General features: G+C 40.7%; 1 protein-coding gene across 1 annotated transcript; it reads left to right on the top strand.

Moving 5' to 3' along the window:
- Positions 1-4026: 4026 nt before the first annotated feature.
- LOC118846712 (syncytin-1-like) lies at positions 4027-5910 on the top strand. Its single transcript, XM_036755472.1, has one exon. The coding sequence runs from the start codon at positions 4027-4029 to the stop codon at positions 5908-5910; it is 1884 nt and encodes a 627-aa protein (XP_036611367.1).
- The last annotated feature ends 20118 nt before the right edge of the window (positions 5911-26028 follow it).

Here is a 26028-nt window from a genome sequence, read left to right as displayed (position 1 = left end):
GACTGTTAGAAACGGCTGAAAGGACATTAGGGAATGAAGCGTCAGATGACCAAATTATTAAAAGATTGGCCTTTGAAAATGCTAATGGGATATGTAGGAGCGTACTAAATGGCCAATGGCAGGATAAGACATTGAATGAGATGATCAAATTGTGCCGAGATATCCAAGATCCCGCAGCAACGAAAATCGAAAAAATGTCTCAAGCGGTACTAGCCTTACAAAGCCCTCTGAAAAAACATGTCGGAAGCATTTCTAACTATAGGAGCAGCTGTTGGTAATACTGTGAAAACCTGTTTTAAATGTGGAGCCGAGGGTCATTTTGCCAGACAATGCCCCATGAATCAACCTAATCCCACCGCTCAGAAAAGGCGCGCAGCACCTGCCACCCCGTGTCCTAGGTGCAGAAAAGGGTTTCACTGGGGGAATACATGCAGAGCAACACATGATATAGAGGGCAAACCCCTCCCCCCGTTGTCGGGAAACGGCTGGCGGGGTCCGCCCCGGACCCCTCAAGGACTGGTCCAGCCAGCCACGGGGACTTCTCCTGCCCACAGCTCTCCAGAGCAACGGCAGGCAGTGTAGGAGTGGACTTGTGTGCCACCGCCGCCGCAATATTGAGACCGGAGGACGGCCCACAAATCCTCCCTATGGGAGTCTTCGGCCCTCCGCCCAGAGGTTCCTTTTTCCTCATTATTGGCCGTGCCTCTACCACCCTTCAAGGGATAACAGTACACCCAACTATTGTCGATAATGACTATGAAGGAGAGATTAAGATAATTGCTTCTGCTCTGAAAGATACTATGAAAATCCAGCCCAATCAACGTATTGCCCAAGCCCTCCCTCTTCCTATGGATACCACCTTTCCTGCTTCTAAAAATAAGAGGGGCAATTCAACACCTGGGTCCTCAGATATTTACTGGGCCCAGGCTCTGTCACAAGAGAGGCCTACACTAATGCTCAAAATACAAGGTAAACCCTTCATGGGCTTACTCGATTCTGGGGCTGATTCAACCGTCATTTCTGAATCACACTGGCCGTCTACCTGGCCGTTACAGCCCTCTCTAACCCACTTACAAGGCATAGGACAAAGTTCCAACACCATGCAATCCTCACAACTGTTACAATGGGAAGATCGAGAGGGTAATAGAGGAACAGTCCGTCCCTTTGTAGTCCCAAACCTCCCCGTTAATCTATGGGGAAGGGATATCCTCTCACAAATGGGGGTCATCATGTGCAGCCCTAGCTCAGTTGTTACAGAGCAAATGCTAAGCCAAGGTTTTTTACCCCGCCAAGGATTAGGAAGAAACAAACAGGGCATCACTCAACCTTTACATATACAACCTCACCCTGACCGCTCCGGCCTTGGTTTCCAGAAACATTTTTCATAAGGGCCACTGGTCCCCTCAGCCTACAGGCGGATAAAATTACATGGAGATCTGAGACTCCCGTCTGGATTGACCAGTGGCCCCTTCCTAAAGAAAAACTAGAGGCTGCATTAATGTTAGTTCAACAACAATTGACTGCGGGTCACATAGAACCCTCCAACTCTCCTTGGAATACTCCAATTTTCGTTATTAAAAAGAAGTCAGGTGCCTGGAGATTGCTCCATGATTTAAGGGCGGTCAATAAGACCATGATCCCCATGGGATCGCTGCAACCGGGTCTTCCTGCACCCGTAGCAATCCCGGCAGGTTTCCAAAAAGTTGTAATAGATCTCAAGGACTGCTTCTTTTCCATTCCTCTCCACCCCGACGACTCCAAAAGATTCGCCTTCACTGTCCCAGTTACCAATTGCGTAGGACCCTCTCCTCGCTTTCAATGGAAAGTTCTCCCCCAAGGCATGACCAACAGCCCTACCCTTTGCCAGAAGTATGTTGCCCAGACAATCGACCCCTTTCGCTTACAATTTCCACAACTTTATATCATTCACTATATGGATGACATTCTTATTGCTGGGTCCTGCGAGCAGGAATTGCTTCGGATCACCACATTGCTAATAACTGCCTTAAAAGATAGGGGGTTATACATCTCCCCGGATAAAGTCCAGCTTGCCTCCCCTTTCTTTTTTCTTGGATTCGAACTGCATTCCTCTCATATAATAACACAGAAAGCTCAGATACGGACAAATCATTTGCACACGCTGAATGACTTCCAAAAGTTATTGGGTGATATTAATTGGCTACGCCCTTACCTTAAAATCACCACAGGAGATCTGAAACCTCTCTTTGACATTCTGAAAGGTGATTCCAACCCAACCTCGCCTCGTGTCCTTACTAAAGAAGGCGAGGTTGCCCTACAAAAAATAAATCATGCTATTTCGGCCCAAAAAATAGGATATTATAACCCACAGAAAAAACTCTGGTTTCTTATCTTTTCTACATCATTCTCCCCTACGGGCCTTTTATGGCAAGATCTGCCCCTATATTGGATCCATGGTCCTGCAACACCCACCAAGGTGTTACCCACCTACCCGCTTCTTACCGCCTCCCTCCTTCAGGAAGGCAGGTCTCTTTCAGTCAAACTTTTTGGGAAAGACCCCGACCACATTGTCTGCCCTTACACCTCCGCACAACTGTCATGGCTTCAACAGAATGATGATACTTGGGCCATCTCCTCTGTATCTTATCAGGGAATCCTTGATAATCACTACCCTCCTGACAAATTGATCCAATTTCTTAGGGACAATCCAGTGGCCTTCCCCAGAATCACTAAAAGAGGTCCTCTAGAAAGTGCTCGTCTAGTCTTCACTGATGGGTCCTCCTCAGGAACTGCTGCCATATCTATAGACTCAAATCTAACTTCCTTTCATACACCTTATAAGTCAGCCCAACTAGTGGAGCTTGCCGCTATACTTTGGGTCTTTGAACGTGTTCCGGACCCAATGAATATATACACGGATAGTGCTTATATTGCTAATTCAATCCCCGAGCTTGAAACTGTTCCTTATATAAAACCTTCCACCAATGCATTCTCTATGTTCCTTCAAATACAAAAACTGATCAGAGGAAGAGCACAGCCTTTCTTCATTTGCCATATCAGAGCGCACTCTGACCTCCCTGGACCATTGGCAAAAGGGAATGATGCTGTTGATGCGGCTTCCAAGCACTTGTTTTTCGCCTCTGTAATGCAACCCTCCCCCATAGAGGCTGCCACCAAGGCACACGAGTTGCACCATCTTAATGCCCACAGCTTAAGTCAAATTTATAAAATCACCAGAGAACAAGCCAGGCAGATTGTCAAACAATGTCCAGGATGTCTGGTGCTCCTGCCTGAACCTCACCTTGGAGTGAACCCCCCAGGCCTGGTTCCCGGGGAACTGTGGCAGATGGATGTCACTCATTTCACACCTTTTGGTAAACTCAAATACATCCATGTCTCCATAGATACATTTAGTGGTTTCCTCATAGCAACCCTACAAACGGGAGAAGCCACCAAGCACGTCATCAATCACATTGTGGCCTCATTAGCCATAGGGCCTAAACCCAAAATTCTCAAAACTGATAATGGACCGGGATACATTAGTTCATCCTTTAAACAGTTTTGTGCATATATGAACATCAGAAATATCACAGGTATTCCATATAATCCCCAAGGACAAGGTATTGTTGAGAGAGCCCATCAGTCACTGAAAAGAATGATATCTAAATTGCAATCGGGGTCAGAAAAACTATACATACGGGCCAACAACCATAGGACCCTCCTAAATCATGCACTCTTTGTCCTAAATTTTCTTACATTGGACGCTCATGGCAAATCCGCCGCAGATCGCCTTTGGCACCCATCGTCAGCCCATGATTATGCCCAAGTGAAATGGAAGGATCCCCTCACCCATCAGTGGCATGGCCCTGATCCAGTCCTTATAGGGGGCAAGGGACATGCCTGTATATATGATTCCAATGCACAAAACGCCAGATGGCTACCTGAACGGTTGCTTAAGTTAGTAGATCATGCCATCATTAAACACTGAGTCCAGGGCCCTGCCTTACCCTGAGACGAAGTTATCTCTTTTCTTGTCTTCTTTAGAAAATGATATCCGCACTGCTGCTCTCCCTGCTCCTGTTCACGGAGGCCGAGGCCGGTTTCGGCCCTCCCCCTGGAAAAGATTTACTCCATGCCCTCTACGGAGCCCCCTGTGACTGTAAAGGCGGCGTCACCCCTGCTACACCTACCACTTACACACAAGCCGTTGATTGCGGTGACAAGACAGCTTACCTCCAGTACCACCACACCACCACGGGAATATCCAAACAATCCTTCAAATGCGTAAGAAAACCCAAAATAATCCCCCAGAATAATGGCATCCCTGGACCCTGTCCCTTTAATTGTGTCTACCTCCAAGCCCTTCACTCCTCCTGCTACACTAGCACACAGCAATGCACAGGTAATTCAGGTACCTATCTCACCGCCCGCCAACAAAGAGAATATGCGGGGACCTTTGGAGGAGAGGTTAGTGCTGCCATCTTAGGGAGAACACACAAATATGCCCAAGCCTCTTGTGACAGAAATAACATTGGAAAGAATGTCTGCTGGTCGCTCCACGCACCCATTCACGTCTCTGATGGCGGGGGCCCTACTGATCAAATCAGAGAAATGGAGGTCAAAGAGCGCGTGGATGAAATTATCAGAGCCATGTATCCCCCCTTACAATACCATCCGCTAGCTTTACCTCGAGGACGGGGTGTGGATCTTGATGTCCAGACCTCTGACATTCTTACTTCAACCCATAGGGCGCTCAATATCACCAACCCTGAACTTGCAAAAGACTGCTGGCTCTGTATGACCCTGGGCACCCCAATGCCCCTAGCCTTACTGACACATAATCTCTCCTTTGCCACCAATTGTACACTTAGCCCTCCTTTCCGGGTACAGCCCATGCGGCCTCTCTCTGCCCCCTGCATGGAAGCTCCTTTTCGGAATTCTTCCTATGATCTTAATGTAGGCCATGCATCCTTTGCTCTTTGTACTTCTAATCACACCTTTAACTACACCGTAGAGCGGACACCTCACCTTCTTTGCCCCACCCCAGGGAGAGTGTTCGTATGCGGGGGCAACATGGCCTTTCTAGCCCTGCCTTCCAATTGGACGGGCCTCTGTGTGCAGGCCTCTATCCTCCCTGACATCAACATTATTTCAGGGGACCAACCGGTCCCACTGCCTAGCATAGATTATATTGCAGGAAGACCAAAAAGAGCCGTGGCGTTCATTCCTTTATTGGTGGGCCTCGGGGTAACGGGAGCCGTGACCACCGGTTCCGCGGGGTTGGGTGTGGCAATTCACTCGTATGCCAAATTATCTAACCAATTGATTAATGATGTCCAGACCCTCTCAGGGACTATCCATGATCTCCAGGACCAAATTGACTCCCTTGCGGAAGTAGTGCTTCAAAACAGGAGAGGGTTGGACCTGCTCACAGCCGAACAGGGGGGAATATGCTTAGCCTTGCAAGAAAAATGTTGTTTTTATGCCAACAAGTCTGGTATAGTAAGGGATAAAATTAAAAAATTGCAAGAGGAGCTGGTCCGAAGACGCAAAGAACTCTTAGATAACCCTCTCTGGAATGGTCTGCATGGGACCCTTCCATATCTGATCCCCCTTCTTGGGCCATTAATAGGCTTTTTATTGCTCCTTTCCTTTGGCCCTTGGGCCTTCAATAAATTAACCACGTTTGTTAAGTCTCAAGTAGATTCAGCTGTTGACAGGAAGAGCCATATATTTTACAGCAGACTACCGGAACAAGACATCATTGAACAGCCAGGAGAACGTTTACAATTCACAGAAGACCTCCTGAAGGAACCCTGGCATCGGCGTGGAGGAAAAGGCTTTATACTCTCTGTAGAAAAGCCAATCAACCCCTTCCTTTCCCCCACTCAGCTTAGCTCTGTCACCAAATTCTTATCTTTTGACCTTTGAATTCACTCTTCCCACCCTTCTTTCTCCATTTAAGCAGTCCTGCTGACCTTCTGAAGGACGGCTGTGGCTGAGCCCATGACGGGATTATTGCAACCCTGAATGAAGGATGATTGAGGTCTGGTTGAAACTGGCCGTAAGACCCTCTGATCACCATGACGGGCAACCTCCAGTGGCGCGAGTCGCAGGGCTGTAGTGCCCTACTGTAGACACCCCGCCCCGATGACCTAAGACAGTGATCAAAGGCGGGCTCTGAAAATCCATCATACACCAGATGCTCTCACCTCATTATCAGAACCAAGTTGCATAGCCTAAGACAGGCCAGTCACCCTCTCCTTAAAATAAGAAAGGGGGACATGCCGGAGACTGGAAAATCACCTTACCCCTCCCCTCTGCCTGACCCGCGCCCTCTCCCTTCACTAGCTTTCATTTCTCGCTTAGCTTTCGTTTCCTGGCTAACTCTCGTTTCTGGGATATGACGCAGGCCTGCGTCCAATGTATAACCACGCCTCTGGGGACGTGGCATCCTGATAGCATGCTCATAAATACCCTTACCAGATACAATAAAGAGAGAGAGACACACACTTCTACACCAGCAACGCGTCTTGTCTCCTTCCTCTCCGTGGTCCCGTTCCCGAGCCTCATGGCCTCTTAAAGCCATTAGGCCCTCCTCGAGCCTAGCTCCCCCGGCACTCTCCAGCCTCGCTGACCCACGATTGTGTGACCTGCGGGCCAGGTCACTCCTTCCCAACACATCCCCCTTTATTGAATTTTCTCCCTTGACCCTGTCCCCTTTCCAAAGTGTTTGTTTTGATTACCTCCACCCCCATCTGCCCTCCCCTCCATCATCCCCCTGCCTTTTATTTATTTTTTTATCTTCCTCCCTCTTCTTTCCTGTGGGGTAAGATACCCAACTGAGTATGTATGGTATTCCCCCTCAGGCCAAATCTGATGAGAGCAAGGTTCACTCATTCCCCCCTCACCTGCCCTCTCTCCTCCTCCCATAGAACTGCTTCCTCTTGCCACCTTTATGCGAGATAATCCACCCCATTCTATCTCTCCCTATCTCCCTCTCTCAGTATGTTACTCTCTCATCCCTTAATTTCATTTTATTTCTTTTAGATATCTTCCCTTCATCTTCAACTCACCCTGTGTCTGCTCTCTCTCTTTTACATATATATATATATGTATATATAAACACATATACATATATACACATACATACACATACATACATATACACATAGATATATACATACACATTCACTTATATATATACATAAACATATATACATATACACATACACATATACACATACATACATACATACATATATATATATATACACATATATACATACATGCATATTCCCTTCAACTACCCTAATACTGAGGTCTCATGAATCATACTCATCATCTTTCCATGTAGGAATGTAAACAAAACAGTTCAACTTTAGTAAGTCCCTTGCAATTTCTGTTTCTTTATTACCTTTTCATGCTTCTCTTGATTCTTGTGTTTGAAAGTCAAATTTTCTATTCAGTTCTGGTCTTTTCACTGAGAAAGCTTGAAAGTCCTCTATTTTATTGAAACTCCATATTTTGCCTTGGAACATGATACTCAGTTTTGCTGGGTAGGTGATTCTAGGTTTTAATCCTAGCTCCATTGACCTCCGGAATATCGTATTCCAAGCCCTTCGATCTCTTAATGTAGAAGCTGCCAGATCTTGGGTTATTCTGATTGGGTTTCCACAATACTCAAATTGTTTCTTTCTGGCTGCTGTAAGTATTTTCTCCTTGATCTGGGAGCTCTGGAATTTGGCAACAATATTCCTAGGAGATTTCTTTTTGGGATCTATTTGAGGAGGCGATCGATGGATTCTTTCAATTTCTATTTTGCCCTGTGGCTCTAGAATATCAGGGCAGTTCTCCTTGATAATTTCCTGAAAGATGGCATCTAGGCTCTTTTTTTGATCATGGCTTTCAGGTAGTCCAATAATTTTTAAATTATCTCTCCTGGATCTATTTTCCAGGTCAGTGGTTTTTCCAAGGAGATATTTCACATTGTCTTCCATTTTTTCATTCCTCTGGTTCTGTTTTATAATATCCTGATTTCTCATAAAGTCACTAGCTTCCACTTGCTCCAATCTAATTTTTAAAGTAGTATTTTCTTCAGTGGTCTTTTGGACCTCCTTTTCCATTTGGCTAATTCTGCCTTTCAAGGCATTCTTCTCCTCATTGGCTTTTTGGAGCTCTTTTGCCATTTGAGTTAGTCTGTTTTTTAAGGTGTTGTTTTCTTCAGTGTATTTTTCAGTATTTTTTTGGGTCTCCTTTAGCAAGTCATTGACTTGTTTTTCATGGTTTTCTCGCATCCTTCTCATTTCTTTTCCCAATTCTTCCTCTACTTCTCTAACTTGCTTTTCCAAATCCTTTTTGAGTTCTTCTATGGCCTGGGGCCAGTTCATGTTTTTCTTGGAGGCTTTGGTTGTAGGCTCTATGACTTTGTTGTCTTCTTTAGGCTGTATGTTTTGGTCTTCTTTGTCACCAAAGAAAGAATCCAAAGTCTGAGACTGAATCTGGGCGCGTTTTCGCTGCCTGGCCATATTCCCAACCCACTAACTTGACCCTTGAGTTTTTCAGTGGGGTATGACTGCTTGTGGACTTACGAGTTCTATGTTCTACGTTTGGGGGGGATTTGCCAGCTCTGTCAGAGCCGCACTCCTCCTTCCCCAAGGACCCCCAGTCCAGACTGGGCTTAGATATTTAGCAGGCTGTTGCACTCCTGCTCTGATCCACCACTTAATTCCTCCCACCAGGTGGGCCTGGAGCCGGAAGTAACAACAGCTGTAGCTGCCCCACCTCCACTGCCCCTGGGGCTGGAAGCCGAACCGCGAACTCCTTCCACTCCCGCAGCTTTTCCCACTAACCTTCTCTGCAGTCTTTGGTGTTTGTGGGTCGAGGGGCCTGGTAACTGCTGCAGCTCACATATTCAGGGCGCTAGGGCCCCCTCAGCCCGGCTTCTGGTCTGGATCGTCCACGCCGCTCAGGCTGGGCTCTGCTCCACTCCGTTCCCAGCTCCCAGCTCCGTGTGGAATAGACCTCACCCAGAGACCATCCAGGCTGTCCTGGGCTGGAGCCCTGCTTCCCTCTGCTGTTCTGTGGGTTCTGCCGTTCTAGAATTGGTTCAGAGCCATTTTTATAGGTTTTTGGAGGGACTCGGGTACGGAGCTCACTCTAGTCCGTGCTTACCAGCCGCCATCTTGGCTCCACCTGCCCTCCATAGATTCTATTCTCTCCTTTGACTTGTACCTCCACAAAAGTGTTTGCTTCTGATTGCCCCTTCCCCCAATCTGCCATCCCTTCTATTATCTCCCCTCTTATCCTCTTTCCCACTCCCTTCCTGTAGGGTAAGACAGATTTCCATAGTCAATTGAGTTTCATGTTATTGCCTCCTTAAGCAAAATCTTATGAGAGTAAGGCTCACTTATTCTCTCTCACCTGCCCCTCTTCCTCTCCATTGTAAAAGCAATTTCTTGCCTCTTTTATGTGAGATGATTTTCTACATTCTACCTCTCCCTTTCTCTTTCTCTCAGTACATTCTTCTCAACACTTAATTATATTTTTAGGTATCATCCCTTCATATTCAGCTCATCCTGTGCCCTCTGTCTACACACATACACACACGTGTGTATGTGTGTATGCATGTATATGCATGTGTGTATATATGCATGTGTGTATATATATGTATGTATATACATACACACATATATACAATACACATATATACATATGCATATACACATGTACATATACATGCATACATATACACATATATGTGTATGTCTATATCTACATCTATATCTCTCTATCTCTCTATATCTTCCCTCTAACTACCCTAATACTGAGAAAGGTCTCTTGAGTTACAAATATCATCTTTCCATGTAGGAATATAAACATTTCAACTTTAATAAGTCCTTTATGACTTCTCTTTCTTGTTTACCTTTTCATGTTTCTCCTGATTCCTGTACTTGAAAGTCAAATTTTCTGTTCATCTCTATTCTTTTCAGCTTGGAAGTCCTCTATTTCATTGAAATTCCATTTTCCCCCCAAAATATTATACTCAGTTTTGCTAGGGAAGGTGATTCTTGGTTTTAATCCTATCTCCTTTATCCTCTGCAATATGATATCCCAAGCCCTCCAAACCTTAACGTAGAAGCTGGTAAATCTTGTATTTTCCTGATTGTGTTTCCATAATACTTGAATTGTTTCTTTCTGGCTCCTTGTAATATTTTCTCCTTGACCTGGGAACTTTGGAGTTTGGCTACAATATTCCTAGGAGTTTTCCTTTTGGGATAACTTTCAAAAGGCGTTTGGTGGATTCTTTCCATTTCTATTTTACACTTTGGTTCCAGAACATCAGGGCAGTTTTCCTTGACAATTTCTTGAAAGATGATGTCCTTTTTTGATCATGGTTTTCAGATACTCCAATAATTTTTAAATTATCTCTCCTGGATCTATTTTCCAGGTCAATTGTTTTTCCAATGAGATATTTCACATGGTCTTCTATTTTTTCATTGTTTGGTTTTGTTTTATAATTCATTGATTTTTCATAAAGTAATTAGCTTCCATTTGCTACAACCTAATTTTTAAGGAATTATTTTCTTCAGTTAGCTTTTAGACCTCCTTTTCCACTTGGCTAATTCTGCTTTTCAAGGCATTCTTCTCCTCATTGGCATTTTTGGGACTCTTTTGCCATTTGAGTTAGTCTTTTTTTTTACAGTGTTACTTTCTTCAGCATTTTTTTGTGTTTCCTTTAGCAAGTCATTGACTTCTCTTTCATGATTTTCTTGCATCACTCTCATTTCTCTTCCCATTTTTTCCTCCACTTCTCTGACTTGATTTTCAAAATCCTTTCTGAGCTTTTCCATGGCTTGAGACCCATCCATATTTTTCTTGGAGGATTTGGATGTAGGAGCCTTGTCCTTCTTGTCTTCCTCTGGCTGCATGCCTTGATCTTCCTTGCCAGGATGTGTGTAAGAAAAACGTCTTTTCTCCAAGAAAGTAACCTTCTATATTATCATTCTTCTCCCCCTCTTTGATCATTTTCCCAGCCAATTATTTGACTTTTGAGCTCTTTAGTAATTGAAGGATGTACTGCCCCGAGTTTCTGGGGTTTTGTGCATCTCTTTTCAGAGATATCTTTAGGGACCTGTAAATTCTCAGTTCCTCCAAAGTGGTATGATCAAAAAAGAGGTGTTTACTCCTCTCCTGGCCTGCACTCTGGTCTGTGAGCAACCACAAGCACTCTTTTCTGTCCTGGAACTGTGAGGAGGGTTCCCTCTTCACAGCCTCTCCCAGCTCCACCACACCAGCACTCCTCTTCGTCCCCAGACAGCCATCCAGGACTGTGACCCAGATCAACTGTTTGGTTCTCCCACCATCTGCAGGCCAAGAGCTCCAGAAGCAGTTTCTGCCAGAGGCGGCCGCCACTGTGGCTGTGGCTGCTGCCACCCTGCCGCTGGGGGTGGGGCTGGGGCTGGACCACACTCCTCTCTCACCCAGGTGAGAGAAATTTGCCAGTGACCTTTGAAACTGTCTTTGGTGGGTCAAGAAGTCTGGAAACTGGTGCAGCTGCCAGTGATTCAGTACTCTGAGGGGTGCTTTAGTCCTGTCTGTGCCAGGGCAGCTCAGGTTACATTGTGCTCTACTCAATAGATCCTTCCTTTCAGTCTTCCAGATTGTCTTGGGCTGGAAATCTGCTTCATTTTGTCATTTTATGGCTTCTGCTGCACTAGAATTTTTTAGAGTAATTTTTAACAGGTATTTTGATGGGTTTGGGGAGAGAGCTCAATCAGGTCTCTGCTTCTACTCTGCCATCTTGGCTCTGCCCCTTCTATCCTTGGCTACTTTTATTGATTTTGCTGATGATATAAATCTAACAGGAAAGGGAATGCCTCTCTAGGAACTCTAAATTTGTTTGCCTTCCTGATGGAGTTTAAACACTTAATATGGTACTGTAAGGCTATAAGACTATATAAATCCTTAGAGCTGAAAGTGGCATTCTGGAATTTAAGGAGATTGACTCCCTAACAGTTTAAATGCAAACTCACCACCTTTCCAGAGGGAGTTCAGACTTTCAGGTGGAGGTACAAATATGTAGGCCTATGTAAGTCTTAGGATGACAGTCCTTCATTGAGTTATTTTACTTTCTGTTTATGCAGTTCTCAGATGACTTTGTGTTCTATAAGGTACAATAAGGGCTGTTCATTTAACATCATTACTTTCCATGTCTACATGAAAGATGAGGGACCTTTTATCCATTCATATCTATGGACACTTAGAAATAAGTTATATGTAGAACTCTGCTAAAGATTATGACTTCGATAAGCAGACCCTTTCCACCAATAAGCCTGGGTCATGTAAGTATAAAACTTGGAGCCCTAGGTCATGGGTTATACATATTCTCTAACAGAATAGAATTTTGCTTCCAGAAATAACCTGACAACAGTGGATCCAGGTCTGTTTATAGCTGTAAGAGGGGTAATTAGCTTAATTCACTCCTTATCTGACTTGGCTAGATCATACTTCTTTGGAGCATGCATAGGGTGAAAAGCCGAGCTCCCTGGCCAGTGCCAAGGATACATGCTGGATACAAGAATACATACAAAGATACAAAGTACTTGGCATCTTAGAATGATACTACATACCCTTGGTGGCCATGATAGTAAGATAGCAGGGGGATAGGGCAAGGAGAAAAAGGGCATCTACAGAGGACTTCCCATGAGTCTGAAATAGCAACCAATTTAGTAAGCCATAAAGGTGATCTTTTCCAGAACCTCCATTGAGGAAGTAGACATGCCAGCCATGCTCAGCACAAATCTGGCCTAATCATAAATCCCTCAAACAACTTAGTCTGCTTTTCAGCTCTCTTTTACATATGATGTTTTCCCATTATAAGGTAAGCTCTTAAGGGCAGTAGCTGTCTTTCTTTTTGTTTTTATTTCTAACCCCAGGACTTACCACAGTCACTTGCAATTAATGATTAATATATTTTCTTTCTTCCTTCCTTCAGTTTTTTCTTCCTTCCTTCCTTCCTTCCTTCCTTCCTTCCTTCCTTCCTTCCTTCCTTCCTTCCTTCCTTTCTTCCTTTCTTCCTTCATTTCTTCCTTCCTTCCCTCCCAAGTTGGGATCTGTAGGTCCTGACTTCTTCTTCTCTGCATTTCTTCCCTTGAGCATAGTGAATGGATAGGCCATGATAGAGACATTTCTGGCCTTGTAGGTAATCTCTTGAATTGTAAGCTAGGGAGTTCTTGGGTCCTTTAGTTGAAGTTGTCTTGCAACAAGATAAGTTGTCTGCAGCTATGCTCTTCTCAGAAAAGGTGACCACCACTAGGAAGTTGAACACAAGGTACGGTGTGACTTCCTAGTAGACACAGATCTTGTAGAAGTTGTTTGGGCAATGAAGAGTCTAGGTGACAGTAAAATGAATGAGCTTCAGCAATCATTGGAAATGTATCATGGCTATGATGTTTTAAATATCAACATGCTGGTGAAGTTGATAGCGCATACTCTTGGGGAGTTGTGGCTTACTGTTTCATGTGCTAAGAATAAATATTTCCAGTTTATTCAACTAATTTTTAATGACATATACTTGTCATTTCATAATCCCAGTGACTTTATTTTGGACGCTGTTTTTAGTTTCCTTCCTAAAATGTGATACAAAGAATTGAACACAGATGCAGGCTGACCAATGATTTAACTATAACATTGGTTATGAATCTATTTAGATTACATTTAATAAAGATAAAGTGTTACATTTGGGTTCAAGTAATCACCTTCAGAAGTACAAGCTGGGGAGAAGCCATTGTTAATCAGTATTTATCTGACCAGAAGATCTTGAAGTGTTAGGTGTAGTGTGTATTTTTCTCCTTCACACATTATAATGTAACCAAATTGACTGGTTTTGTTTTCCATAAAAAAGTATTTCTTTTTTGTCTCCATGCCTTTGCAAAGGTTGTTACCTCTTATATGGATCATGCTTCCTTCTCACTTCTCATTCACAGATATTTTACATAATCATTAATTCATTTATTTGTGGAGGGATTATCACTTCCCAGTTCCTGGATTCCATATATCTTACTAGAGTTTAACATCACATTAGCTTTCTTGTTTCCTCTAACACACTGCTGACTCATAGTGATATTGTAACTCATTAAAACTTTAAGATTTTTGTTTCAGATAAACTATTTATCCACCATGACTTACTTATATTATAATTCTGAAGTTGATTATTTGAATCCAAATGTAAAATTGCAATTTTTTCTCTATTAAATTTCATGTTACTGGACTCAGGTTAATAGTATATTTTAAATAACAGAGTCATTGGAGCTTAATGTAATATAATGAATAACAACATGTATCTTGGATTTTGTAGTCCTATTTTGGAACCACTTTTCTATAAAATTCATTTAATAAATATTTATTTTGCATCTACCTTGTGCAAGTTATTGTCCTGGTATTGAGGATACAAAATGGAAAAACAAAGCAATCCCTGCCTTCATAAAGTTTATTTTCCACTTGCACATATATGTACATAAATATTTTGGTACAGGATACTTTGAAGTTGTAGAGAGCCCTCTGACAAAGCATCATGGAAAACTGGAGAGAAGGTCGTATCTGATTAGTTTTCAAAGAGGATAAATGATGTGAATATTAGAAATGAGGAGAGGAGGGAGCATTCCTATGAATAAGAAAGGTGTGTGTCATTGAAAGGAGGCAGGAAAGAAAGTGGCAAACTTGTGAAGCAAATATTAGTTCGATTTGACTGGAATGAACATTATCAAGGAGGGAAACATGAAATAAAGGCAAAAGGTAGTTTGCAGACAGATTGTGGAATACCTTCCATTCCAGTAAGAGGAGCTTGTATGTTATCCTAGCGGCCATGAGGAGTCACTCAGAGTTTTAGACCAATGACTTATAGATTTCTTTGGCAGCCATAGAGAATGGGATTGAGAGACAAGAGTCTAGAGAAGAGAGGTGTAAAATGTCCTTTCCAAAGGTATCGCTTTCCCCTGAAAGTTCTGCCTCACTCAATGAGTCTCTGATCATCTGAATGTATACTGAGTTCTCACCCTTCCATGATTTGATCAGGCCATAACTAGGGAGAGAAGTTATTGAGCATGTATGGCATGATTGGCTAATACTGGCCAATGTGTGTGTGTGTGTGTGTGTGTGTGTGTGTGTGTACACATAGATAGATAGATAGATAGATAGATAGATAGATAGATAGATAGATAGATAGATAAAATGATTGGCCCTGTGTGGAAGAAGCTGGGGAATGTGCTTCTGGAAGGACATGAAGACATATGATGCAAGTGTCCGGATTCCAGCTCCCTGATTTCATGCAGGCATCCATATTCTGTAACTCATTTTCTAAGTTAAGAGACAGACTGTTGACTGGCTGGGTAACTGGGATAGAAGAGCATTTAAAAGCCATTACCAGTCCAAAATGAGAGGCTGGTCCTCAGTGTTCCCTGGATTTTTTCAAGTGAGGATAAAAGATTAAGGAATCATTGCAAGGAGAGGACACATCCCTTTATCTCCCCTGAGACAATAGATCCATGAGCATCTGACCCTGATCTTGCTTCTGTCACTGTTGTATCTATTTTTTTTTCCGAATCTCCCATGAAAGAAATGGGAGATGGCTACAACCTCATCATGTTCAAAATGTCAGGAAAGCACGCCACCATAAATCCAAGGACTGAATTACTTTTTAGGACTTAACAGATGCCAAATGTTGCAGAGTGAAGTCCCAGATGACCTACTTCAACCAGCTTAGCAGTAGCAAAGGTACCAACTCATTCATCTATCAGTCATGCTGCATGTGGAAGTGAGCTTGGTGAGACCCCTGCTATATAAAATCTACTTTAAGTTTGAGTCCACATTTCTCAGGGACTGAGGTGATGTAAGGGAGTGTATACCTTCAGGTTATGAGATGGGGGAAAATGTTTGCACTACTGTTTGCTGTATCTGTTTAGTAAATAACTCTTTGCAAAAGATGATCGATATTAGTTGGTTAAATAAAACAAGGTTACTAGTCCCTGGTGGCTATCAGTAAGGAAAATGAGGATTTTAGCTGATAGCAATAGAGAGGATACACCTTTGACCCCTCAGGGGTGCCCTTGAACCCTGAAAGTGAGATGGAGATGGGAGAGTGAGTCTAAGCCAGGAGTACCATTTCCCACTTTGTCTTTACTTGATGAATTTCCAAACATTTTTTAGAACTATGTCAAATGCTTCTTCCTTCAGATAGTCCCTAACATTCACCCCCAGGAGACAACAACCCCTACCCTCACTAATTCATTTATTTTTTATGCCCTCTAATTTGCTTATTGTATAATATTGTATAGCACATTTATTGACATCGGTTTCTTATTATGCTTACTATTAGATAACAAGGTTCATAAAGTCAGGGAGCAGTGACTTACTTACATGTTGGAGCTCCCCCAGAACACAACATAGATTTTGCGTATGGTAGATACTTAATAAATATTTGTTACTATACTGTCACTCTTGTGTACTCCGAGATACTGGTGATTTATCTTTAGGTTAAATATAATATAAAGAATAGTTGAAGATGGATCTAACTATAAATTCAATAATGATGTGTTCAAAGTTTTTGAACTGTGTGGTTTTTTTCACTATCAATATGTTCAATTCAGATCATTCTTTTTCAATGTTGAATCACAAAATCATTTTCCTTGTAGAAGATAAGCTCCCAGTAAATGCTTATAATTAAGGGCTGATTTTCTTTCATAAATCAATCTACTATTTATTACAAATGAAATATCTCATGAATATAATATTTCAATGATCTAACCCAAATTAACCCTAGAGCTCTCTACATGGACACATACTTGAAATTATTTTAATCGTTGTTAAAATGTGATATAATTATTGACTAAGTTTGGTAGCAACATTTTGTATTACTTAGTTGCTGTTCTATACTTTTAAGCGCCACGGTGTGCAGAGAGAGGAAAAAAAATCAGAGCCGACAGGTAATTTTGGAGAAGCGTGAATTGAATGCTCGTTGACGACCTAGAATAAAATATCATTATTCTGTAGGCAAGTTTTGTAAAATAAAATCCATTTTTAATAAACACAGCCATTATGTTAGCGGTATGTGCTTGAAAAGTAAATGAAAATAGATTGCTTATGGACCAGATATTAAGAAGTGCCATCAGCTGTTTCTAATTTTGAAAATGTTTGCAACTAATCTCTTGAGTCTATTTAGAATTCATCACTCACACAGAGCCTTGAGCTTTCCTGAAGTCAGTTTGTTTGGCTGCTGTGAAAAGAGTCCTCCAAGTATCTGTGGTATTTCCCTGGTAATTTGATAGGGCGCGAAAAGGGGGGAGGGCTTTGAACAATCTTTGAATCTTATTTTGTTACAGACTCAGATTCAGGGACTAGTGATTATGGTAAGTGACTTGATAACTTGAATAATTGAATACTACATACCTTTAAAAACAAAGGTGAAGTTGGGACCCTCAACCCATTAACAATGTCTTAAGTATGTACTTAAGCAGCAGAGAGTGGTGATGGATTCTACCAAAAAGTGCCATTTTCTCCAGAAAAAAAAATAAATGTGAAGTACCAGTGAGGAAACATATAATCATACTGGATCTAGGCTAGAAAGGACCTCAGAAAACCCATAATCTAATCCTTCAGATAGTTTAAGTGTCTTCTGATGGCCAAATAGACAGTAAGTATTAGAGCTGATCATAATTTAAACTTAGGTCCTCTGAGTTCATGGCCATTTTTAGCATATGGGTGATATGTTTATTTAACTTGACCACTCAGGTAAATAAACAACATATAATGTTCACAGGACAATATAAAGGGGATATTTTTTCCCACCAACAGATGTCAAACTAAAGTTTTTGAAAAGACTCATGCAGACATTAGTATACATAATATACATAATATTCATACACATAATAATATACATAATATTCTCTGTGATATTTATTAAAGTTTTGAGTTATCAGATCTCAAGATGCAGTCCACCTATAGAAACTTAGGGAGTTTCATCTTAAAAATATTCTTAATGATATCTTCTGATCATTTGCACCATCTGGCATATCATGACCTATAACATCTAATGACACATGTCATTAGAATTCAAAAGAAATAAAAATTTAAGGTCAAAAGAATGCCAAGTACAAATAGGAGGGAAATGGTGGTTGAGCAGTGGAGTGAATGTGATATAATAAGGTAGGAGAAAATCTAGAAGGACAGAAGGGAATAGGAATGACATGAATTTACATTAGAGACAAAGAAGTCACAAGGAAGTGCTGGGCTCTTGACATACTTTCAGATGTGCTGACAGCAACACTTCCTCCTTTCCTAGTAGCTACCTAGAATGATGAGAAGAAACCAGTGTTGAGCAGGGAAGAAGTAGCAGAAGCAATGTAGACTAGAGTTTTCTCATATTTAAGGAAATAAGGGGCAAGAACAGATTAAATCCCCAGACTTCATTTTCTCTGACACCTTTTCCCCACAGATTCCCAAACTTGTTAAGAAGGCCATTCTCAAAATACAGCACCACAGCTGCTAAGTACTTTCACAAATAACATATTTGCCCTACTGAAATCTATCACTTAGTCTTGAAGACATTTTCCTATGTCATTAGACTCAAAATTTTCCTTAAAGTGGGTTGGAAATAAGAAAGGAGATTGCTTTTTCTTCTTTATAGATAAAACATATAAGAAATATAATATGCCCTCTGAAACAAATTAAAAAAACCCAAATCATAAGTTCATACCTTTATATCAGGTTGCTAGGTGGCCCAGGGCTCTGAGTAATGGACTTTCAGTTGGGAAGACCAGCATTCAAATCCATCATCTGACACTTATTAGATATGTGTGACCTTGGGCAAGCCACATAAACTATCTTAGCTTAACAATAAAATAGGGATAATAATATTATCTACGCAAGGTGAGATGATAAAGGAGTGTTTAGTAAACCTTAGCATGATACATAAACACTTGTGATGATGAAGATCGTGATGATGATGACAGTGATGATAGCAGGTACTTTAGAGGTTATAAGCTTCACCTTTTTTTTTTTTACAGATCAAGAAACTGAGAGATATAGAGATTAAATGATGTATCTAGGGTCATAACCAATAGTAAAGTATGAAGCAGGATTTGAAGTCAGGTCTTCTAGGAGTCAGATCCAATACCTTATTTATGACACTATTATTTTTATTTTCATACTAATTAAAAACTGCCTTGAAATGTGAAACACCAACAAAGATGTGCATGGAAATCCACTTTTTGATCTTCTCTTCGAATAACTGCAGGAGAATAGCCTGAAGCCATTTATAGGTCCACAGAGTCAGAATTTATTTTGTTTGCTCATTATGTAACTCATCCAGGACTGGACTTAACATCCTGTAATTCACATCACCTCTTCTAATTAATTCTTCCATAACAAGGCACTCAATTGTAGTCACTGGCTGTAAATGTACTCTAATGCTTAATATTTGGCTTCACCTACTGTATGCTGTTTTCCATTCTCATTAGAAAAGTCACTAGAAGCTCTTAATTCTTTCTCTTTCTCTTTCCACTAAAGCCCAAAACCCAGGCCAGAATTAGCCTTCAGAAGGCTACTGGAATTTTGAGGTAATGTTGTCCAGATGCTAAAGCATGATATAATCACAAACACCAGGGCTCTCAAATATAGTCATGTCTGTTTGTTTGTTTTTAATTTAGTGAAAACAGCCCTCACTATGAAACAAATAATATGTTTATAAGTATCATCCTGCTTGGCATTCGCATCCAATAAATGAAGAACAGTACATTGACAGGGACAGTTTTACGGTACCATAATATTTTTTAAATACCAATACCTTTATTTAAGTTTGTTTAAAATATATTACAAGGTGAAAAAGCTTCATTAAACAACACTACCTTTGGGAAGAAATAGTAGGAAAATATTTCACAGAATATCAGTATTTCCAAGTAGAGGAAAAGAAAAGAAGTCGAAAATTAATTATGACTAACAGTGTCATTCATTAAAGACACTCTTAGAAGTTTTGAAACAACAACAAATTAGCCCACTTAACATACTAATGTTAATATGTTCATTTTATTATATATAGTAATATTTTATATTGATAATTAGTTTGTATATTAACATAATATTCATTTTCAGTAAAAATCATTTTTTAAAGAATAAGGGGCTGGAAAAAGTGATCTCTGAGACCATCTGCTCCAACCCATGCTTGAGCACAACTGGAGGTCATAGCTTCTCTTGAAGGCCTTTAGCAAAAGGGAGCCATGTATGCCCAGAGGCATGCCAACATCCCCTTTGATAAACTATTTTTTTAGGAAAGTTTTCCTAATATTTTTTGCTTTTTTTGACCTAAGTTATTAATAAACAATATTTTTTAAAGTATGATAAAACTAATACACTGAATTGACATAGCAATGATTATGTTTATAGAAAAATATAGGATTTTAATTGACAGCATTCCTCTACAATGCCTGGAATATGATAGTTTTGATTAATGCTTATTGATTTGACTTGATTTATGAAAAAGTCAAATAGTTTTTGAACAAAGATTATCCTTCCCATCCACTTTATTTATCACCAACAAGCCTATCCTAAATTATTTCCATCAACCCAATATAAATAGGTTACTGATTTTGTTTAAGACAGTGGAAAGAACATGCACCCTAGAGTCAAACTAACTGTATTAAAATCCCACCACTTAAATTTGCTACCTCTGTGACTCTTGACAAATTATCTAATCTTCCTGGATATCAGTTTCCTTATCTAAAAAATGAGGCAAACCCTTAATAAACTCTGTCTTTTTCCTTGAAAAAAAATGAGATTGTGGCCTAGTTGGCCTCTGAAGTCTCTTCAGTTAGAGCTATAACCCTGACCCTATTACCTTAGAATTCAAGAGTTGAGGGTGGGGAAGAGGGAGAGCAATCAATAAAAATTTATTAAGTGCATAATATGTGACAGGCACTATTCTAAGCTCTGATTTGGCCAATGTCTCTAATAATTTTAGTTTTAAGACATACTCACTTAGAGGCCAGTGGCTCTGACCTTGTTTGTTTGTTCTTTGTATCACAATTTCCTAGCCCTGTGCATTGCACATAGTAGGTTCTTACTAAATGTTTGTGGAATTAAATTGACTTGTTTCCTTTAAGATGATTCTGTTGCTGAATAAGGAGAGTCCCTACTGAAAATGCTGGAGTCACTGGTGGCCTGTTATTTTTTAAATTGTAAATCACAATGTCAAGAACTGTCTTTTTCTATTACACTTGTAACCAAGCCCAGGGGCTACAAAGCAATGGTCACATCTAATAAATAATAATAAAGAAAGGTAAAACTATGCTTAACAATAATAATATTCATGGAGCTCAAGTATCAAGGGTTCCATTTTGGGTCAATTTCTCCTCCCGCATAGAGTAGCAAAAGGAGAAAACTCAGTGCCGCAGGCAGTGTGATAGTACCCTTAGGAGAAGTGCAGTTTTAAGATAATGGGTGCACTTATAATTCAGCACTAAATATTTTATATCTCTGAAAAATAGCCCATTTCTCAGTTCAGGTGGTAGAGAGAATTGGGTGCTTGAGGAGTCGTTAATAACATTATAAAATTAGGACAATTTTAAAAAGAAAACATTTATTCAAGCCTTGCTAACAACAACTATATTTTAAGCACTTTGTCATAGAATTTTGTACATTCCATAAAACACCTAAAATATAGCACAGAAGAAATTTCATTATGTGCTAAATGCTTATTGTGCATATGGCAAGAACATTACTCATAAACCCTAGTTTAAAATATGTATCATCTAGTTTGGGGCAAATTGAATAAATAATCCATGTGACATGCAACTTGGTTTTCATCTATAAGAAGCTACTGGTTGGTACCCATCAGTGATGTGAAATCACAAAACATACAGAGTTGATGAAAAGGCAAAACAGGAACAATTCTGATATGTCAACAGTAAATTTCATTTTTTTAGTACAGCTATATCACATGGCACTTTTCCCCATTGTGTTGTACCCAAATGAATTCCCTGAATACTTTGTTCATGTCTGATTCCTTCAAACATCCAGGTCATATACTATTTCAAAATTAAAAATAGCAGCAAAATCAGCATCTCATTTTAGGAAAGAAACTCAAAGACCATCTGATCCAGGAAATCTTCACCTTTGGGAGTCATGGGTCACTTTGACAGTGAGGTAGAAGTTGGGAAAGCCTTTTAACAATAAGATTTTTTTAATCTCAAAAAATAAAACAGATAGTGTGGAGTCAAAATGGCAGTGAAGAAGCAGAAACACTTCTGAACTCTCCCAACATACCCTTCCAAAAAATTTAACAATAACACCTCATACTAAATTCTAAAATGGTACAATCGGGGGGCAGAGCCAAGATGGTGGCTGGAAAGCAAGGACTAGCCTGAGCTCTGCACTGAGTCCCTCCAAAAACCTATAAAAAGTGGCTCTGAACCAATTCTGTAACTGCAGAACCCACAAAATAGCAGAGGGAAGGAGGGAGCCAGGCCAGGACATCCTAGATGGTCTCTGGGTGAGGTCTATCGCACACGGAGCTGGGAGTGGAGCAGAGCCCAGCATGGGCGGCGCAGACCAACCAGACCAGGAGCCGGGCAGAGAGGGCCCTAGCGCCCCGAATCAGTGAGCTGTGGCAGTTACCGGACTTCTCAACCCACAAACACCAAAGACAACAGAGAAGGTTAGTGGGAAAAGTTGCAGGAGTGGAAGATGTTCATGGTTTGGCTACCACCCTGGGGGCAGTGGAGGTGGAGCAGCTACAGAAGTACAGCTGCAGTTGCTTCCGACCACAGGCCTACCTGGTGGGAGGAATTAAGTGGCAGATCAGAGCAGGAGTGCACAGTCTGCCGAAGATCTACATCCAGTCTGGGTTGGGGGTTCATGGGGAAGGAAGAGTGATGGTGTGGCAGAGCTGGCACATCCCTCCAAGCTTGGAACATAGTTCTCTTAACTCTACAAGCAGTCATACCCTGCTGAAAAACTCAAGGATCAAGTTAGCTGCCTGGGAACATGGCCAGGCAGTGAAAACACACCCAGATTAAGTCTCAGACTCTGGAATCTTTCTTTGGTGACTAAGAAGACCAAAACATACAGCCAGAAGAAGTCAACAAAGTCAAAGACCCTACAACAAAAGCCTCCAAGAAAAACATGAACTGGTCTTAGGCCATGGAAGAGCTCAAAAAGGACTTGGAAAATCAAGTTAGAGAAGTAGAGGAAAAATTGGGAAGAGAAATGAGAAGGATGCAAGAAAACCGTGAAAAACAAGTCAATGACTTGCTAAAGGAGACCCCAAAAAATACTGAAAAATACACTGAAGAAAACAACACCTTAAAAAATGGACTGGCGCAAATGGCAAAAGAGCCCCAAAAAGCCAATGAGGTGAAGAATGCCTTGAAAGGCAGAATTAGCCAAATGGAAAAGGAGGTCCGAAAGGCCACTGAAGAAAATACTACCTTAAAAATTAGATTGGAGCAAGTGGAAGCTAGTGACTTGATGAGAAATCAAGATATTATAAAACAGAACCAAAGGAATGAAAAAATGGAAGACAATGTGAAATATCTCATTGGAAAAACCACTGACCTGGAAAATTGATCCAGGAGAGACAATTTAAAAATTATTGGACTACCTGAAAGCCATGATCAAAAAAAGAGCCTAGATATCATCTTTCAAGAAATTATCAAGGAGAACTGCCCTGATATTCTAGAACCACAGTGCAAAATAGAAATTCAAAGAATCCATCGATCGCCTGCTCAAATAGATCCCAAAAAGAAATCTCCCAGGAATGTTGTCGCCAACTTCCAGAGCTCCCAGATCAAGGAGAAAATACTGCAAGCAGCCAGAAAGAAACAATTTGAGTATTGTGGAAACACAATCAGAATAATCCAAGATCTGGCAGCCTCTACATTAAGAGATCGAAGGGCTTGGAATACGATATTCTGGAGGTCAATGGAACTAGGATTAAAACCTAGAATCACCTACCCAGCAAAACTGAGCATCATGCTCCAAGGCAAAATATGGATTTTCAATAAAATAGAGGACTTTCAAGCTTTCTCAGTGAAAAGATCAGAACAGAATAGAAAATTTGACTTTCAAACACAAGAATCAAGAGAAGCATGAAAAGGTAATCAAGAAAAAGAACAAGAAAAAGAAATTGCAAGGGACTTATTAAAGTTGAACTTTTTGTTGACATTCCTACATGGAAAGATGATATGTATGATTCATGAGACCTCAGTATTAGGGTAGCTGAAGGGAATATGCATACATATTTGTTTATGTATATATATGGGTGAATGTGTATGTATGTATATATCTATGTGTGTATGTATGTATGTATGTGTATATATATATATATATATATATATATATATATATAGAGAGAGAGAGAGAGAGAGAGAGAGAGAGAGAGAGAGAGAGAGGGAGAGAGAGGGAGAGAGCAGACACAGGGTGAGTTGAAGATGAAGGGAAGATATCTAAAAGAAATAAAATCAAATTAAGGGATGAGAGAGGAACTTACTGAGAGAGGGAGATAAGGAGAGATAGAATGGGATGGATTATCTCCCATAAAGGTGGCAAGAGGAAGCAGTTCTGTGGGAGGAGGGGAGAGGGCGGATGAGGAGGGAATGAGTGAACATTGCTCTAATCAGATTTGGCCTAAGGAGGGAATACTATACATACCCAATTGGGAATCTTACCCCACAGGATAGAAGAGGGAAGAAGATAAAAAAAATGAGGGGATGATGGAGGGGAGGGCAGATGGGGGTGGAGGTAGTCAAAAACAAACACTTTCGAAAGGGGACAGGGTCAAGGGAGAAAATTCAATAAAGGGGGATGGGTTGGGAAGGAACAAAATATAGTTAGTCTTTCACAACATGAGTATTGTGGAAGGGTTATACATAATGATACACATGTCGCCTATGTTGAATTGCTTGACTTCTTAGGGAGGGTGGGTGGGAAGGGAAGAGGGGAGAGAATTTGGAACTCAAAGTTTTAAAAACAGATGTTCAAAAACAAAAAAAAATGTTTTTGCATGCAACAAGAAAATAAGATACACAGGCAATGGGGCATAAAAATTTATCTTGCCCTACAAGAAAGGAAGGGAAAAGGGGATGGGAGGGGAGTGGGGTGACAGAGGGGAGCGCTGACTGGGGAACAGGGCAACCAGAATATATGCCATCTTGGAGTGGGGGGGAGGGTAGAAATGGGGGGAAAATTTGCAATCCAAACTCTTGTGAAAATCAATGCTGAAAACTAAATATGTTAAATAAATTAAAATAAATAAATAAATAAATTAATTAATTAATAAAAATATTTGTGGCTAGAGGAGAACAGGGAACTTGGTCACAGTTTCAGGGCACTAGTATTCAGAGTTATGGGGTAACAAAGTCTCTTCTGAATAAAAATCAAAGAACCGACTAGAAGAACAGTAACCTCACCTCTCCCTGTATTAAACCACCTTGAAAGCATTGAAAACTTAGAGCCATCAGACTTAGCTCTGAAACTAGCAGCACGAAAACTTGAAACTTTGGACATCTATCCCAGGAGCAAATGACAATTTTTACACAAAATCAAACAAAAGGAAACAGGCTGGAAAAATGATCAAAGAACAATAACAAAAAAAGCCTTCATTATGAAAAATTACTATGATGACAGAGAAGATCAAGACACAAACATAAGAATACAATGATGTGAAATCAGCTACAAACAAAGTCTTGAAGGAAAAAAAGAATGAATTGGATATAAGCCCAAGAATAATTCTGGGAAGAACTCAAAAAGGATTTTAAAAATCAAATAAGAGACGTAGAGGAAAAAATGGGAAAAGAAGTGAGTGGTGGGAGAAAATTATGAAAAGAGAGTCCACAACCTGAAAAAGAAACACAAAAATACTGAAGAAAATAATACCTTAAAAATTGGCTAAACGGTAAAAGAGACACAAAAATCTACCAAAGAGATCTCCTTAAAAAGCAGAGTTTTCCAAATGAAAAAAAAAAAAACAGGTAAAAAAGAAATGTGCTGAAGAAAAGAACT

This window comes from Trichosurus vulpecula, chromosome 4 (assembly GCF_011100635.1).
Source record: "Trichosurus vulpecula isolate mTriVul1 chromosome 4, mTriVul1.pri, whole genome shotgun sequence".
Classification (NCBI taxonomy): domain Eukaryota; kingdom Metazoa; phylum Chordata; class Mammalia; order Diprotodontia; family Phalangeridae; genus Trichosurus; species Trichosurus vulpecula.
The sequence above is the reverse complement of the archived record's forward strand: the minus strand, read 5'-3'. Positions and strand labels throughout refer to the sequence as shown.

What these genes read in the sequence shown, in the direction of transcription:
- LOC118846712 (XM_036755472.1), top strand. Translation starts at nt 4,027, where the DNA reads ATGATATCCGCACTGCTGCTCTCCCTGCTCCTGTTCACGGAGGCCGAG.